A 17,384-nucleotide genomic window follows, 5' to 3' on the forward strand; every position below is an offset into this window, starting at 1 on the left:
TCTTCCGTAAATAATCCGCCGTTTTCGCTGCGAATAAATGTCAATTTTTACGTCAAATACTAACATTTATGAACACCAACAGACCCAAAACAAACCATTTCGTTCACGTATTACCCTATAGTTGATATATTCTAATCGCAATCCCATTTTCTATGGTTTGTATTAACCCCACTGCAGCAACCCCAGCACTGATGAATAATATACAAAGTAGACTATTAAATAATGTAAAACGCAGTCTGCAATGCAGCCACATATATTAATACAAAAAAAAAAAAAAACACATCCGTCACCCACATGATTTATTAAGGGGGGAGATTAAAAAGCATACTTCCACGTCAAATGATTGCTTTTTTTTTTTATATACAAAAAGGTGAAAACTCCTGATGGAAAAACCATGGATGGGTTCAGTGTTGACTTGTGTATTTTTAACAAGGAGGTGTGTATATAAAAAAAATGAACAACATCGAAAAACCTGCAAAAATGTAGGTGGGGAAGAGAGCATCATAGAAAAAAAAAAAAGACAAAAAAAAATTCTTTAATGACAAGCACATCTTTACAACACTTTGTATCGTCCTTTGCTGGTCGGCTGGTAGGAGTTTTGCTGCAAAAGAGAGGACGATTTTCATATAAATAAATGTTTTTTTTTTAAAAAAAACTATTATTAATGAAAACCATACTTACTAATCTGATGAGTTCTTCCTTGATAAGACGTGTAATCTCTGTTTTGGCTTTGGTCACAGCCAGCTCATTTGCACCTGGAAATAATCCACAATGATGAGTCAAAAATCAACACGGCACTGTTGAAGGTAGGGATGGGTCTCAAAAATAAAATGTTTGATTCAACATTGATTTTGAATCAATGTCATCAATTCCCGTATTTTCCGCACACTTAAAAGGCACACTTAAAAACCTTTAATTTTCTCAGAAATCGATGGTGCGTCTTTTAACCCGGTGCGCCTTATGTGTGCACTGAGTTCCAAAATCTGTAAAAATGTTGTGCGATTTTGGTAAGCGCTACGCTTCATTGACAGTCGGACCATTTCCCGCCGACATAGGGACGTAATGCGTACACTACGTACGTTGGCAGCGATAAACCAATTAGAGAACATTACGCAAAACTACGTACAGTACGTACGCTTGCCTCCGCCACGCCTCCGGTAGGTATACTGTACTACCAGTATGCTGCTCAACAACATTTGTTTGGCTAAGAACCCCCGAAAATGGCATCAGCGAAGAGAGATGCTTACGAGGCCCAATTCATACTACAGGCTATCAGTTACGCGGTTGTAAATGGGAATAGAGCAGCCGCGAGAGAATTCAAAATCAATGTATCTATGGTTCGGAAGTGGAGGAAGCAGGAGACTCCATTGCGCGCCCATATCACCGCTACAGTGAAAAAGCAAGTGAAATAAACGAATTTGGAGCGTTCCATCATTCCAGGAGGATTAACAAAAGAACTCCAACCGCTGGACATCGGTGAAAACAGGGCGTTCAAAGTGAAGTTGCGACCGGCGTGGGAGCGATGGATGAGAGACGGCGAACACGCCTTTACTAAGACTGAGGCAGCGCCGGGTGAGTTACGCCACCATATGTGAATGGATCGTGGATGCCCCGGTTAAGGTATCTGCTTTGACTGTTGTCCGAGCTTTCGCGAAAGCCGGCATCATTGCTGAACAGCCCCCCGGCAACGAAACTGACTGCGACAATGACGAGAGGGAACCCGGCATGTTTGATGGCGAAATTTCCCAGCTGTTCAATTCAGATACAGAAGGTGAAGACTTTGCTGGATTTGTGACAAAGATTGATCAAAAAAATAATGTGAGTGTATTTTTAAATATGTAGTAGAATAAAGTTCAACCAAACTCACTGTTTTGCTTCCGTTACCTTGTTTTAGCATGCGCCAAATAATACGGTGCGCCTTATGTATGCCTTAAGTACAGAAATAGACCCCGTAATTGAGACTTCGCGTTATCGTGCGGAAAACACGGTAATCTCCTAGCTTCGCTGCAGGACAACTACAAATACATACTTTCAATGGCTAAGTAGATCTTGCGCTCCCCTTCCTTGGGCTCCTTGCCCGGAGGGAAGTAGGTTCCTCTGATGGTGATGGCGGCCTCAGAGTACTCGCCGATCCTCTGCAGGGCTTCCTTGGACGTCACCTTCCACCTGGCCGTCTGTGGTAGAGCGCAATTGGGGGGACATATGGAAAATAATATCAGCACTTAAAACAGGCTCAATTTGAAAAGCAAATCACACCAGGGAACTGTTTAAAAAGTGTCATTTAGGGATTCTCCATAAATTCAAGGAATCGAGTGGCGTGCGTCCGACCTGCGGGAAGTCGTTGATCTCCAGCTCCTCCTCGTACCGCTTGACGGTCTCGGACTGCTCGGCCGCCTGCCGCTCCTCCTCCAGCTTCTCCATCGGTGTGTAGTTGAGCTTGGCGTTGATCTTCTCGGCCAGCTGCTCGGCGATGGTCTTGGCCGACACAGACGGCGTCATGATGGTGCCGCCGCGCAGGATGGCGTTGGTTGCCTGCTGCATCACGTCCTGAGGGAAAAAGGAGGACACTAACAAGTCAGTCTCAGAGAATGACAATTACTCTGGGGGAGGAAAAAAAGGAAACAAACAAACAAAAATGTCCTCTGAGGGCCATACTAAATTTATGGAAAAAAATGGTAATCATCATCATATAATATAAGGATTGTATGGGTCACAGGTTTTGGTTTTTTTGGAACAGTTCTTCCGCTGTAATTTCTTTCTAGAATTGCATGACAGGTCAGAAAAAAGACAAGCATGATTTTGTGATGTAAAAAACTACAACATATATCGTAAAATTTTGTATTTAAAAAAGAAAATCATGATTTAAAAACATTTTATTTTTAAAATTGCATTACAGGATGGATATTTTTCCTGATTCAAATAAATATTTTAATAATATAATAATAATATTTTAATATTGTTGAAAAATAAATATTTTTTTTATTTTCAATTAGAAAAAATATATAATTTTAAGCTTTCCGTTTTTTTAGAATTGCATATTTGGCCAGATTAAGGAGTAGGTAGGTTTCTGTGATCTAAAAAAAAAAAAAATATATATATATATATATATATATATATATATATAGGAGCGATGGATGAGAGACGGCGAACACGCCTTTACTAAGACTATATATATATATAGTCTTAGTAAAGTATGTATATATATATATATTAGTAAATAATATAGATTTATTTATTTAAATAATTATTTATTAAATAATATATTTATCAAGGTGTGTGTACCTCGTCTTAGTAAAGTGTGTGTGTGTGTGTGTGTGTGTGTATATAAATATATATATAGCGGTGCAGCGATAACTTGAGTAGCTCTGTTCACTGTAAATGGTAATAAAAATCAGAACAATAAAACCTAAACGCAAAAGGTGATAGAGTGGGCCCCCACTATTGCTGGGCGATAGGGAAAAAACCCGACCACGAATAGCAAATATTGTACATTATAATTGGCATAAAAATATAATACAAAAAAAAAAATCTGAAAAAAATAATCAATAAAAAGGTGACTAGGCATGGGTTCAAGTAAAGAAAAAACGAATACGGGGGGATTTACGTGAATCAGGGATAGGATCCCCCAAAAAATAGGCACTAAGAGGCGAATTTGTGAATTCTGAATTGCAAAATATGTGGGGAGCCACTGTAGCTTTCCTATTTATTTATTGGTAGGTGTCCTACTGTGGAGCTAGTTTCACCGTATGGGGAAAAACAAATGAGCTTCACAACATACCTGAGCTTCAGCTCCCAGATTTTTCTGGGCATTAATCTTGAGAGCCAGTCGCTTGGCCATCTCCAGCTTCTGGATGTTTCCGGCAGACGTAGGTCCCATACCCGGGAGCCCGCTCAGCGAGCCCGTGGAAGCGCCCGTTGAGCCGGCTGCGCCCGCCGCCGCTCCGGGAGCCGTCAGATCCTTGACGCGCTTCTTGGAGTTGAACATGCTTTCGATCTGCTCCTCAATCTGAAAAGAGCACCGAAATATTAGGTACAGCAGCAACTACAAGCAGAGTAAAAGACAATTTGTTCTTAAGCAAGGTACATCTTACCCGATTTTTAAAATGTTATTGTGCTTACTGTAGTGTAGCGTTTACTTGAAACGGGGGATGCTCAAACTTGACCTGATAATCAAGGTGTGTGTACCTCGCTTTTTAAAATTTGAGTTGCTGACTTCAAATAACTGCAACGCTTCCTCTCCTGGCAGATTGTTGAGGAGCGCGAGGGTAAATGTGACTTGCGGGGGAGGTGTTGCATGAAGGCCGACATATACATTTAGACTTCAGACATCCAACTTTGATCGCAAGGGCGGGAAAACGCTCAAACTTGGCCCCGCCATGAGTATGCGTGTAGCCCACTTCAAACAAATTGAGTTCCTCACATCCAGGGCTCCGTCCTCGTCGTCGGAATCCTGCAGGCCGAGCGCCGCCTTCTGCAGCTTCTTCCTCTCGTTGGCCAGCGCGTGCTCGGTCTCGTCGAACTTGAAGCCTTTGCCCGAGAAGCCGCTGCTGCTCTTGATGGTCTTCCCCTCCTACAACGGCGACAGATGAAGAAATGCAAATACGGGGTGGAAAACTTCCTGCTTTTTCCTCTTTGTCTTACCGCTTTCTGCTGGTCCTTGAAGGAGGCCCAAAGCTGTTCCAAGTCGGCCGGAACGGGAGAACCGGACAGCTCCAGGGCTTTGATGATGTCGCCGGCGTATCGGACCTGGTCCTCGGTGATAAAGGTGTAGGCGTATCCCTGGAATGAAGGAGACCACAGTCCACTATAAACAAAGACAATTCCACAGAATCCAAATGTGTACAGTGAAGCCCCGCCGAGTCGCGCTTTTTCTCTAACGGAATGCCCTTAGATGCCACAAGATGACGCCAAAGCCCTAGCTAATAGGAAAGCACCCGTTGGCCACTATTTGTAAGGGCTAAGGATTGAGCCCTGCCACGAACGACGAAAAATATGAGAGAAATTGACAGTCCCCTGCAAAAAGGTGTATAATTACTATTACTATTAATTATTAAGTGATACTTTTCTACTAGACAGGGTGATGGGCTGTCTAAATAAACTACTAATTTTGTCTAAATGAAGCTCCTCAACTCACTTCAACATAGTTCCTTGACTCCTAGATGGCAGCAAAGCACTACTGTTTGTCTAAATGAAGCGCTTCAACTCACTTCAACATAGTTCCTTGATACCAAGATGCCACAAGATGATGGCAAAGCACTACTTCAAAATGAAGGTCCTCAACTCACTTCAACATAGTATCTTGGCACCAACATGGTACAAGTATTATAAAAGTATTATAGAACAATTAGAAAATTATTATTTTTTCCCCCCTTTCAAATTCTTTATTTTGAAAAGGGACAGTGTGTATTAACATTTTAATATGTTAACGAACCAGAGTTAGCTGAAATGCTAGTTTTCATTGACAGTCCTTTCACCTGATGCTACTGGGTATCCTAGAATAAATCATAAAAAAACAAAAGCATAAAACAAAAATAAAACAGTACTTTATCAGTAAAAGCAGTCTGTAGACAACATCCACATTTAGTAAATAAGTATTCCAAGGAACTACGTTGAAATGATTTGTGGAGTTTCATTGAGACAAAGGTATCTGTAATGCTTTGCTACCATATTGGTGTCAAGAAAATATGTTGAAGTGAGTTGAGGAGCTTCGTTGAGACAAAAGTAGTGCTTTGCCAGCATCTTGTGACACCTATAGGCAATTTAGGGGGCGCTTCAATTACTCACATTTTTTCCTCTTATTCACGGCAGGGCTTGAGCCCCACGCCCGGTAAATGACGGACATTACGGTATTACTGGGAACGAACCTTGTTGCCCGCTCGGCCCGTGCGCCCGGCCCTGTGCACGTAGTCCTCGTAATGGTTGGGGCAGTTGTAGTTGACCACCAGGATGAGCTGCTTGACGTCCAGGCCTCGCGCCGCCACCGACGTGGCCACCATCAGGCGGCAGGCGCCGTTCTTGAAGTCGTTGATGATGCTGTCTCGGTCGTACTGGTCAATACCTGAAAATGAGGCCGACGCATTGGAAGGAAATCAGGAGCGGTGGAAAGGAAGGGTTTACAGAGGCGGTCCCGGTACCTCCGTGAAGGGACATGCAGGGGTATGAGGCCTTCATAAGGTCTTTGAGGAGAGCGTCGGCGTGCTCCTGCTTGTCCACGAAGATGATAACTGAGCCCTTCTCCTGATAGTGGCCAAGTATCTCGAGCAGCTTCAGGAACTTCTTGTCCTCCTCAATCACCAGCTGAAAGAACAAAACATCCATTTATCAACTACAGCCGACTTGATTAAATAGATGACTAATGTGAATGTACTACAGTATTTCTATTAATTTTTATTTTTACAGTTTTGTAATAAAGTACAAACCAACTTTCCCCCCCCCCCCCTTTTCAGCTTAGCTCACCGCGGAAACTTACCACATGCTGCTCCACGTCAGAGCAGACCACACTGCGTCCGCCCACCTGGATCTCCAGGGGCTTGACCAGGATCCTCCGAGCCAGTGCCTCCATGGCTCTGGGGAAGGTGGCGGAGAACATCACCGTCTGCCGGTCTGGACGAACGTTGTCCACAATGCGCATGACCTTGACGGAGGAACCACATTGTCAAATTGGAAATCAAGCATGGAAGATTTGCGTTGGGGTCTGTACGGTGCCCACCTGCGGCTCGAAGCCCATGTCGAACATCCTGTCCGCCTCGTCCAGCACCACGTACGTAGCTCTACGGAGGTTGGTGACGCGACCTACACGTCAAGGTTGAGGAGGCATCAGTCATCTCTGAACATCCAACAAGTGAAGCTCATTAATACTGTTTTCACATCGTCAACATATGCGCTGTGGAGTACTTTAAGGTGGCTAGTTTTAAAACAATAAAGTGTGGCTCATTATTGGCTATCTCAGGTCTTGCGTACCATCTTGGTGAGGGACCTGTAAAAGTCAGAAAACAGCCTCAAGATACAAAACAAGAGATGGAGCCCCATTCAAGCATTATCTGACCGAACGCCTTTTCACCTAAAGAAGGGGAAAAAACATATTGCAGATTACCTCGCATGTGTGGAAGCCACAGAACCACCTTCAAACCACTTGTGCTCAATACACTTTTGAATCATATGCACATTTATATGTAAACATTTGCAATACAGTAGGGCTGCAGGTATCGAATATTTTTTTAGAATCGGTTAATCTACCGATTCTCCCATCGATTAATTGGATCAAAATTGATTTTGCATAATTAAACAACAATAGCAATGCAAAATATGCACATCAGGTGCAGTTATTATTTTTGTCCACTCACAGCGACCATCCTCACGTTCTAAACTGTAGTATCTGTGAATTTGAATGTGTGTGTTTTTAAAAGGCGGAGGCCTGGCCTGGTGAGTGACAAAGGCGACAGCGAAGGAGAATGAAGAGTTGACTAGCTGTTACATGGTTTCCCGTTACCCAGTCTGCGTCTTGAGTGCCTGGGCGTCACTTGCGGCCAGTATCTAAATATTTTTATTACGTGGTAATATTCTAATTATTCGAATAATCATTGCAGCCCTACAATACAGCGACACTCATGTAAGACGTTTACATCGCTGGTTGTCAAAAGGCACCAGGTGCACCTACCTGCCTTAGCCCTGATCTTCAGGAAACACATCACAGGCTTGTTGAGACCACTCATCTCAAAAGGTGTTCAAACAGTTTAGTGAGGAGATACTGACTTATCAAATATAGTAACATGAAAGTTGACCAATCATAAAGGCATACAAGGGGTTTAGTGTGTGTGTTTGTTCCATCATTTACGCTAATTTGGTCACACGCGTTTGTTGTTGGTGGAAGCGCAGTATTTCCTCTTATTAACGCAACACCAAGCCATTAATTAGAAGTGAGATGCTTATTAGAGGCCTTTTATTTGTATAAATTCCTTTTTATAATAAATGATACTGTTATATATACACAACTTTGTAACATTTACTCCCAAATAATAACATCGAATATAGCACACATGATGATAAAATATGTATTGTAAATATACTAAAAATTAACCCCCCCTCCAAACAAAAACAGTAACAATTAAAAAATGCAGTTCAGTAAATCTAGATATAATGTGCGCATATAATATAGCCTCTATAACTAGCCAAAGCATGCATCTTCAAATATTGCGATTTTTTTCCTTTTGCATATATTTAAAAAACAAAAATAAAAAAATGTATACTTGCTTTTTATTCAATACAATGTTAGAATAGTTTATATACTGTTGTAGTAATAAAAATGTAATTCAGCTTTAACATCTTTAATAAAAGTAAAATTAAAAGTAAAAATATAATTTGTATTGTATATAAATGTACAATAATTTATATTGTGGCAATCATGAAATTAGGCAAAACGTAATTAAGGATGGCACACCACAGGAGTATTTGAGGCACAGCGTCCATTAGAGTGGAGACCACTATTTGAGGAAATACAACTGTAACATCTGGTCTTGTCTTTTGGGGGAGGAGGAAATGAAATTAGTTATTATTTTTTTGAGTGTCCGTTGACAAAACAGGCAATACTTTTACCGTAAATGACTAAAACAAAGTTGCCACACTTGACCTGGCTCCCAAAAAAGCTACTTATCAACCATCAAAGTGTGGGCGCACTCACCGCTGTTGGCACCCAACATGTCGATCATTCTTCCCGGCGTGCACACGATGATCTCCGCACCTCGCTTGAGCTCGGCAATCTGGCAGGAAAGGTACCGCCAACTCATTCATTACAGTTGTATATTGTGGATCAAAGGTTTGTAGTATGATTGTAGCTCAAATGTTTACCTGTTCACTGATACCCGTTCCTCCGTACACGCACACCACCCTGAGTCCTAGCGATTTGGAGAACTTCTTGCACTCTTTGGTGATCTGCAGGGCCAGCTCTCTGGTGGGCGTCATGATCACGGCTGAGGGAAAACAACAATACACAAGGTTTCTTTCCCCCATTTTCTACACCACTTGTCCTTTTTGGGTTCAACGGAGAATAGAAAGGTGCGCCTCTTACAGATGGGCCCCTCGGACTCCTCCAGTGGCCTCTGGTCCATGATGTGTCTGAACATGGGCAGGAGGAAGGCGATGGTTTTGCCACTGCCCGTCTTGGCGATGCCGATGAGGTCTCGGCCCGTCATGATGGCGGGGATGGCCTGGGCCTGGATGGGGGTGGGCTTCTCGTAGCTCTGCCTATAATGGTTTTTTTAAATGATTTGTCACAATCTTTGACGTCTTTTATGGGTTTGCACGATAATATGGGTTGAAAATGTCGAGAAAGCCCTTGTTCAAGATTGTCGAGTCTGTCTTTTTCGTCTGGCAGATGAGACATGTTCAGTGCCATGAAAAAAGTATTAGCCCCCTTCTCAAATTCTTATATTGTTTCCCCACTTTGTTTAAGATCATCAAATGTAACTATCAGTCAAATATAAACCAAATGGAGGATATTTTGAGAAGCGGGTCCCATTCAATCACGATAACGCCTTCATCCGTCGCATACATTTTGGGGACAGTGACGGCAGTTACATTCAACATTAAAAAAAATTGCGTCACACCTCACATAAAATTATTATTATTTTTTACAAGATCACATCTCCACCTTCATTTCTGGCTATTGCTAAGTGTGCAGGTGGATTTTTGCGCCCTCCAGTCGCCAGATGGCGAATCGATTAAAAGGACTCTGTAAAATGATGTTGAATTAGGTGGAGGAATATTGCGATGCATCGATTAATCGAAAATTTTACCCACCCCTACGATTATCCCATTGATTAATAAAACTGTTCATACTCACTTCTTGAGGGCATTCAGGATCTTCATGGACACGCCGCACTGCACCCAAGTCTTGATGGGCTTGGGACAGCCTTTCCCCTTCACCGTAATTCCCTCCAGTTCCGTCCGGTAAGTGTTCACCTCTGGAACGGATCACCAAAGTGTTAGAACAGAGAAGATGCGTTTTGTTTCAAAACTTAAAATGGACATCCTTCTATAAACAAACCCTCATTGGACATCCTGGCCAGATCAGGCACCTCCACGTAGAAGTTCTTGCGGTAGGGCTCGTACTCGATCTTGCCGTGGTCGACGGGCTCTAGGACCTTCCTCTGCTTGGTCTGGAAGCCTGTCAGCGCCGTCTGCAGGTCCACTTCCTCCTCCTCCGACGAATACTGCGCGACACATTGGAAAGATTCGTCAGCTTTATTTCATCTCCACGCACAAAATGCCCACAGAAGATATCACTTTACCTCCATTGCATCCTGGTCGTTCTCCATCAGCTCACCCTTCTTCTTGTGAGTGTGAGGTCCTTTTTTGGTTTTAACCACTGTCACGACTTTGGTTACCGTTGCGCCCTTCTGTTGATAATGACAAACAAACAAATAAAGCAGTGATAAGCAAGCCCTCGCACCCCTTCTTCAGGGGCGTTACCAAGTGAGCTCAAAAGGTTTTCCCACCTTGTCATTTCCTTTCACGCCTCCCATGTTGAACTTCTTCACCTCCTGCTTCACCTCCTCCATGTAGGCGTCCAGCGGGTCGACATCATCCTCGTCGTCCTTTTTCTCCGCGGGCACATTTGTGTCCTTCTCACTCTCTTCCATCTTCTCCTCTTCGGCCTCGCCCTCCATGGCCTCCCCTTTGGCTTCGCCGTCCTCGTCGTCGTCGTCTTCGTCCGCCTCCATCGGGACGGGCGTGTCCTCGTCGTCGTCTGTAACAAGGGCGTCTGTGTTAAGATCCGACAAAGTGTTACGTGTGCGTTTCGTGTTGCGTCCGCTCACCGTCGTCGTCCTCCAGGCTCCACTTCTTGCCCTGCTTCATCTCCTCCAGCTCCTTCTTGATCTCGCCGATGTTCTCGATGGCCTTCTTGCGCTGCTCCTCGCGCCACTTCTCCACACGCTCCTTCCGCTTCCTCATCTCCTCCTCCAGCTTGTTCTGGTCAAAATCTTGCTGCTGGGGGTACACATTAGGCCCGGGATGCCAAACTTAGCATTTAGGGCTCCAGCTATTGAATATTTTTATCTTGATAGTTTTGGGGAAAATATATCATGCTAAAAATTTTATCGTGACAGGCCTAGCTCAACCATGACGCAATTACACTTTTTGTCCCTTATATAATATGGAATAGGATTATCCCTGTATTTGATTATTGTAATTTTTATGATGAATAAGTGAATTGGAACAGAAGTCTGATTTCAATTTTCTTTCGGACCACAACTTACATCTTCAACTTTCTCCTCTTCCTTCTCCTCCTTAATCTTCTTCTTGTCAGGTACAACATCAAGGTTTTCTTTCTCTTTGCTTTTCGACCTGCACAGAAGACAAAAAAAAAAAAAAACTCCACTAAGTTAAAGCTCACTGACGTGCTAAATCAATACTTTGGGTGAGGATGATGGCTGACTTTTCATCAGTTTTCCTGCTCTTGCTGGGGCTGGCTGAGCGGGACCTCCTGGCTCGGCCCCTGCTGCCCGAACGCTTCCTTTCGCGGCTTCTGGACCTCCTCCTCTCCCTGCTCCTGGAGCGCCTGTGTAGAAGAATAACCTTCATTAGAAAAGGTCATATTACGGAAAAGTGACTTTGTAATCTCTTGGATACAAATAGTTGGATCTGTGGGGAGCCTGCACACCAATCAAGTCTGAAATCAACCAAGTAAATCTGCGAGTTGCCTATACATAAAACTGTCTGAATTTTGCAAATGAGCTGTTTTTGGTGATGTTTGCGCTGCATGCGCCACACGCACTGATCGGCTACACTGATTGACGAGTTAAATTAGGCAGTTTGGTGATGAAGTGCTACCTCCACGAGTGGAAAATGTAATCAAATCTTTATGGGCCCTTGCGACTGCTGTATTTAACTAGTCCGAAAATTATCTATTTACAACAAATAAGGTCAACTCTATCTATGCCAATGACATATTTTTACAGACAGAACAATGAAGTCTTATATTGACATGGCACAAGGTACTTAACAATCCACTGTAGTCACCTTTTGTGCCATGATATTTTTTCGAATGGAGGGCATTGTATGGATGGATAGATTGACAAGACGTAGCTTATTTTATAATTATATCCATTTATGGATGGATAGATGGACTGGTGACTGGGAAATCCAAAGGTCATTCATGCTCAGGTGGACAAAATATTTTAAAGGACAAAATATTTTATTATTATTATTATTTTTTTTTTAACTTGACTCACCTGGCACGCTTTCTGTCTCGTGAGCGAGACCGGGTCCTGCGCCTATCCCGGCTTCGAGACCGCTCCCTCCGGCTTCGGTCCCGGTCGTCCTTCTTGGAGCGTTTGTCCGTAGAGCGACTCCTCGAGCGGCTACCGGACCGCCGAGGCGAAGCCGAGCGCTTCCTGTAATGTCTGAAGAACAGTATAATATTTATTTAATGGCTGAAATGTGAGTGGGAAATCGATGTTAATATGGGAACAAAACTTGTCCGGCAATGTTCTGTTGAAGTAATACCACAACAGCGTAGTTAGCATGCTAACGTTAGCATTTAAATTATCTCGTTTAAGAGTAACGTGGAACTATTCTAAGTCACTTCACTAATTACATAATAATAATTAAAAACTGTTTTGGACGTACCGCGACTCTCGACCCATTTATAACGAGGCGAAACTGAGTCGTGAAACAAATCCAATGAGTTGCCAACTAGGGCTTGACGTCGGTGCAGCGCTTAAACGGAGAGTGCCTGCTTCCGTTTAAACATCTTACGTCACAAAAAGGCGACACTTGCTGTGGAAATGTGGTGCCACCACCACGTGAGTGTGCCACCCAGAGGCGGGAGGTCTCAGCGGACACAAACCTTTCATTTATTATTATTAATAATTGTTTGATATTATTTTTTTGTATCTATAGCACTTTGTTTCAGCTGTAGTTGTTGTTCTTATAACGTGCTTCATAAATAAAGTCAATAAATTAACTAAAATGTATATTTTTTAAATGTATTAATGTATCTTAATAAATTAATAATAATAACTTTTTATGAAATACAAAAATAGTTAAGTAAACAATAATATATTTTAAAAATTTCACCAATCAGAATTCTGTCACGTTTGTGGCATTCATTCAGCCATATTGTAACTAATTTGTTAATTGATTTATGGTAAATAAATTATTAGTAGAATAATCATCATAAATATACATTTTTCATTATTATAATAAAATAATTGTTCCAACCTTTTCACATAAAATACCAACTTCTTTGCAAAATAATTATACATTTATTACACTACTGGCTAATTTATAATTAATTGCTTGTAAAATTTGATTTCAATAATTTGCTAAATTAACTATTCGGCTTAAAATATAAACATTTGTAAAATACAATTTTACAACATACAGTAATTGTCAAACTACAATTTATTAAAAATTTTAAAAAAAAGATTTATTTATTTTAATTTATAAGTTAAAAAAAAACAGGTGAAATAAACACAGAGGACCCCTTGTAGTTTTTAGATTGCAATTTTGTATTTAAAATGTAAAGAATAAACAACTAAAAGGAGACAACTAACCAGACAAGTGGTATTTATTTGGTATGACTGGTTTAAAGTTTGTACCACAGCAACACAGAATTACTTGACATGTATATGCATTATGTATTTTCAAGGGCAAAATCCAGTACACATGACACAACAAGTAAATGGGCCTGGTCTCGAGAAAAAGAAAAAAGTCACAATAATAAATTAGTGGGGAAGATATTAAAGAGGCATAGGTGAGTATATAGAAAACACTTGAGGCGGAAGCACGACACAAAAGCGCAATCACTCCACCCAAGATGCGAAACACCCGCTGCAAGTAGACTGGTACCTTGACTTACAAGACACAACCAAACAATCCTCATAATGTCCAGTTTACTGCGTTTGAAAACACTCAATTGTACCTTCGTGGTACAATTGCCAAGACGGGCCGCGGAGGGTACGGTTCGGTCACTGAGGCGTTACCGCCGCCACGGAGGCCCCACCGCCCGTCTCGCCGGCCTCGGACCCCAGGAGCAGCAAGACTTGGTGCGAGAGGACGAAGGTGAAGAAGTAGACGCAGAGGTCGGCGAAGACGTCGCCCATGCGCCGGTACGTGTCCATGGAGCGGTCGATGACCTCGCCGGGGATGCCAGACAGCAGCAGGGCGGCGGTGAGCACCGTGGTCTGCGCCTTCTTCTCCACCTGCAACCACAGCGGACAAAATTGGTAAAAACATCCATGGAATATTCTTGGTGACAATCGCAAATGGAAGACTTGAAAACTGACGAGAGCAGCTTCTCCCTTGCCATGGGGAGTAGACACCTAGGCACACGGCTGTTGTTGTGCCCATTGTTCTTGACCTGCCTCTTGTGTAAAGTGCCTTCAATTTACTTCTACTGTGATTTAGCGCAATATATATAAAGTCCACAATATATTTTTTGTATTTTTAGCAGCAGATTAATATTGAGTGTGCAGACTTACCTTAGGAAAGTATTTGGACAAGCCCATGAAGGCCAGTTCCAGCGTCAGAAATGGGGCAAATATTGACTAAAAACAAAAATAGACAAAAAGTGTCACATCAATGGTTGCTACAATTTCTAAAAATAAATACTACGTGATGACTCACCAGATACTTGCAGACAAACACTCTGACAAAAACGGCAAGGAGGACGCTGCAGACGAGCCTGAAGACGCTGAAGGGGTCAAAGTCCTCGCCGTCCGCCTGCGCGTCCTGGGCCGGCTTCTCATTGGCCAGCTGGCCCCTCAGCTTCATGGCGTCGTCAAAGCGGGACAGGTACTGATGGAGGCCGCCGGGGTCGCCCCCACCCGCCGGCAGCTCCGCCTTGGGCCTCTGCCGGACGCCTCGGAGGTGGCCGTCAGCCGCCGCCGTGTCTCCCGGCAGGGGCGAGTCCCTCCTCTCCGGGGTGGCGCCGCGGGACAGGCTGCTGGACTCCGTCAGGAAGGGGGAGGGTCTCGGGCAGGGTTGCGAGGACGACCACATCTCCGTCCGGTCAAGGTCCAGGTGGAAACGGGGTTCTGTCGGACGCCGTGGGGACCCCCCTGGGTACAGACGATGACAACGAATACATTTCAAAATTTGAAAAGTTTCTAAAATGTGGAGAGCTGTGAATACTTTCCGGATGCTCCGCATTCACATCACTTCACTTCTTCCACATTTTCTTATGTTACAGCCCTTTTTTTCCCCAAAAGGAATACACTGAACCCCCATTTAGTTTTCCCCCACGCTTTCAACACAATTCAACATAACAAAATACACATTTTAAAGTATCCCTTAGCGCTTGTTCTCACTCACTCGCTGTCAAAACAAAAACGGGAGACTCGTATAACATCACTCTGAGGAAACGAAAAGAAGACTGGGTCGCAGTTCCCCAAATAAGAGGCCAAGCATGTTTGCGTCAAGCTGTTTGTCACTCCTAGTTGAAACTTACTGTGAAACCGTTACATAAAACAAAAATACTTCAATATTGTACATTTATTTTTACAACACCAAAATGTTCAACCAAACCACACAATAATGTAAGCTTGCTAGCGCAAGACTAAAATCTAATGTGAAATGCCACAGACAGGCTAATGCGAATTATCAGCAATGAGGACTGGCAGTCAAATATCAAAATCCTTGAGTAATTGATGCCCAATCACCTACAAATGTTCAGAATGGCCTATAGATGCCACAAGATGGTAGCAAAGCACTACTTATATCTAAATGAAAGGCAGCACAATTTAGCATACTTCGACACCAAGATGCCACCAGGTGGCGCATAAGTTAATACTGTTACAGTGTTGATCTTAGCACATAAACAGCAAATAGGTGAGCTTATGAGCAAACAATGGAGGATCTGTTTCCAAAATTAAAAAAATTAAAATCAATAAATATGCGAATTCCCAAATGCCAAACTGAGTATATGCGAGCGTGCACTGTATAAAAAGTCAATTTTCCATAGTATGTGCCGTTTAACGTAATTATGACGTAATTAAGTAGCTGCATTGTTGCTTTGGGGGAAAACATAGCTAGTATCCATTTCTTCGTTTTCAAAGTGCTCGTCACAATCCACAAGCGAGCCTTTTGAATAGAAAGTACACACCAGCAAGTATAAATCGAACATTTTGCGCAGTCTTTTATATTGCGAACTCTGAAAATGCCTGCGTTGTGCCCTTGTGACGTCACGCAACGTCACCCAATCGGTGAGAGCGGATCCAGCTAGCTCCAGATACAGCCTTCGAAAGTCAACAATAACATACCGTTGCTGTCAGCCTCGTTCTTGGCGAAGCCCACAATTCTGTTAATTCTGTCCTCGGAATTCATGAGCAGCTTCCTCCTGCGAATCTCCGCTCGCCTCTGCGCCGCCGACAGCGACGAGCCCGCCGTCGTCGTTTTCTCGTCGGCGGCGGCCTCCGTAGGATCCATGTTTACTAAAGATTTGGCCTGCGTCAACAAAAACGAAATAAAACAATGATAACTATCACGAAGGTAGCAAAATATGTGGCGATAACTCGTTGGGTGGACACGGCTGAATAATATCACGCTCAACACGGGACGGACGGCCGCAGATGGCGCGCAGTGATGACGTCCCAAATAGGGGACACAATGGGAACGACGACGATTACGATTATTTAAATATTACCTATTAATTACAATACTTTGTACTATGAAATCAGTACGAGCCATACAATAAATACAAAGTCAGTGAGCTATTTAAGATAATAATCTTACGTTGTTTGTACAAGTAGCTTTCAGCAGCTACAACAAAGTATACAAAATAGCTAATTCCTGTGTCAGTTATAGGTAAAAACTGCGATATTTGTAAACTTGACCCTCAGATATTCGCGGTTGGGCATATTCATAATTCTTTAAATATTTGCTGAAAAACTCACGTATATGCTGTTTTGTGTTCAAGCCAAATAACAGTATTGCTTTGGCACCATCTGGTGGCGTCAGAGTAGTATAAATTAAAACTAGGTCAGACATAAACATTACACAAATGTATGCCGTCTTGTGGCATCCATGGGTAATTAAAATCTTTTTCGGAGGGGATGTCAATTAATGGCAGATTTTCACCACCCGCGATTTAGAGACCATGTTTAGCTCTCACGCTTTAAACGTTAAGAAAAAAACTTTGTAAATGTATTTGAAAACAAAAAATGACATGCATGAAATGTAAATACCTGTACTGTACGCATTGTAGTATCTGTGTTACATATGTACCGTTAAGAGGCGGGGCAAGGTGGGGTGTCATGTGACATTGGAGAGTGTGCGTCAGTCTTTTTGCATAATTTTTGGCCAACACCAGCGCCTGCATTTGTGTGCTCTTAAGTATTTTCTCCTGGTGCATTACAGTAAATATTGTGTGAAAACACCATGTC

General features: G+C 42.7%; 2 protein-coding genes across 3 annotated transcripts; both read right to left on the bottom strand.

The window, feature by feature from the left end:
• Positions 1–286: 286 nt before the first annotated feature.
• Positions 287–12,731, bottom strand: ddx46 (DEAD (Asp-Glu-Ala-Asp) box polypeptide 46). 2 transcript variants are annotated; one of them, XM_061702996.1, is made up of 23 exons: positions 12,628–12,731; positions 12,231–12,401; positions 11,435–11,557; positions 11,256–11,343; positions 10,815–10,983; positions 10,494–10,744; positions 10,287–10,394; positions 10,043–10,208; positions 9,839–9,959; positions 9,065–9,240; positions 8,845–8,966; positions 8,678–8,756; positions 6,710–6,792; positions 6,470–6,634; positions 6,135–6,297; positions 5,865–6,058; positions 4,642–4,779; positions 4,421–4,570; positions 3,779–4,006; positions 2,329–2,547; positions 2,030–2,174; positions 682–755; positions 287–601 (listed from the first exon to the last, which is right to left on the bottom strand). In XM_061702996.1, exons 1-23 carry the CDS (start codon positions 12,642–12,644, stop codon positions 554–556), a joined length of 3,198 nt encoding a protein of 1,065 aa, XP_061558980.1. In that variant the 5' UTR covers positions 12,645–12,731; the 3' UTR covers positions 287–553. The 2 variants fall into 2 exon arrangements, with proteins under 2 accessions (XP_061558980.1, XP_061558979.1); XM_061702995.1 differs by having other exon boundaries at positions 10,815–10,986.
• Positions 12,732–13,554: 823 nt separating this feature from the next.
• Positions 13,555–16,586, bottom strand: camlg (calcium modulating ligand). The gene is made up of 4 exons (XM_061702734.1): positions 16,263–16,586; positions 14,629–15,062; positions 14,484–14,549; positions 13,555–14,204 (listed from the first exon to the last, which is right to left on the bottom strand). The coding sequence occupies exons 1-4, from the start codon at positions 16,426–16,428 to the stop codon at positions 13,971–13,973; spliced, it is 900 nt and encodes a 299-aa protein (XP_061558718.1). The 5' UTR covers positions 16,429–16,586; the 3' UTR covers positions 13,555–13,970.
• Between the last annotated feature and the right edge of the window lie 798 nt (positions 16,587–17,384).

The sequence above is a fragment of the Phycodurus eques genome, chromosome 17, assembly GCF_024500275.1.
Source record: "Phycodurus eques isolate BA_2022a chromosome 17, UOR_Pequ_1.1, whole genome shotgun sequence".
NCBI classification, from domain to species: Eukaryota; Metazoa; Chordata; class Actinopteri; order Syngnathiformes; family Syngnathidae; genus Phycodurus; species Phycodurus eques.

Bases quoted from the DNA above. Each gene is read 5' to 3' on its own strand.
- ddx46 (XM_061702995.1), bottom strand. The intron at 10,987-11,255 runs GTAAGTTGTGGT...GTGTACCCCCAG, and splicing joins AAGAGGAGAAAGTTGAAGAT to CAGCAAGATTTTGACCAGAA. The intron at 8,967-9,064 runs GTAAGAGGCGCA...GTTTTCCCTCAG, and splicing joins GGAGTCCGAGGGGCCCATCT to CCGTGATCATGACGCCCACC.
- camlg (XM_061702734.1), bottom strand. From the start codon at position 16,428: ATGGATCCTACGGAGGCCGCCGCCGACGAGAAAACGACGACGGCGGGC. The intron at 15,063-16,262 runs GTATGTTATTGT...GTCTGTACCCAG, and splicing joins GAACGAGGCTGACAGCAACG to GGGGGTCCCCACGGCGTCCG. The intron at 14,205-14,483 runs GTAAGTCTGCAC...CTGTGGTTGCAG, and splicing joins TGTCCAAATACTTTCCTAAG to GTGGAGAAGAAGGCGCAGAC.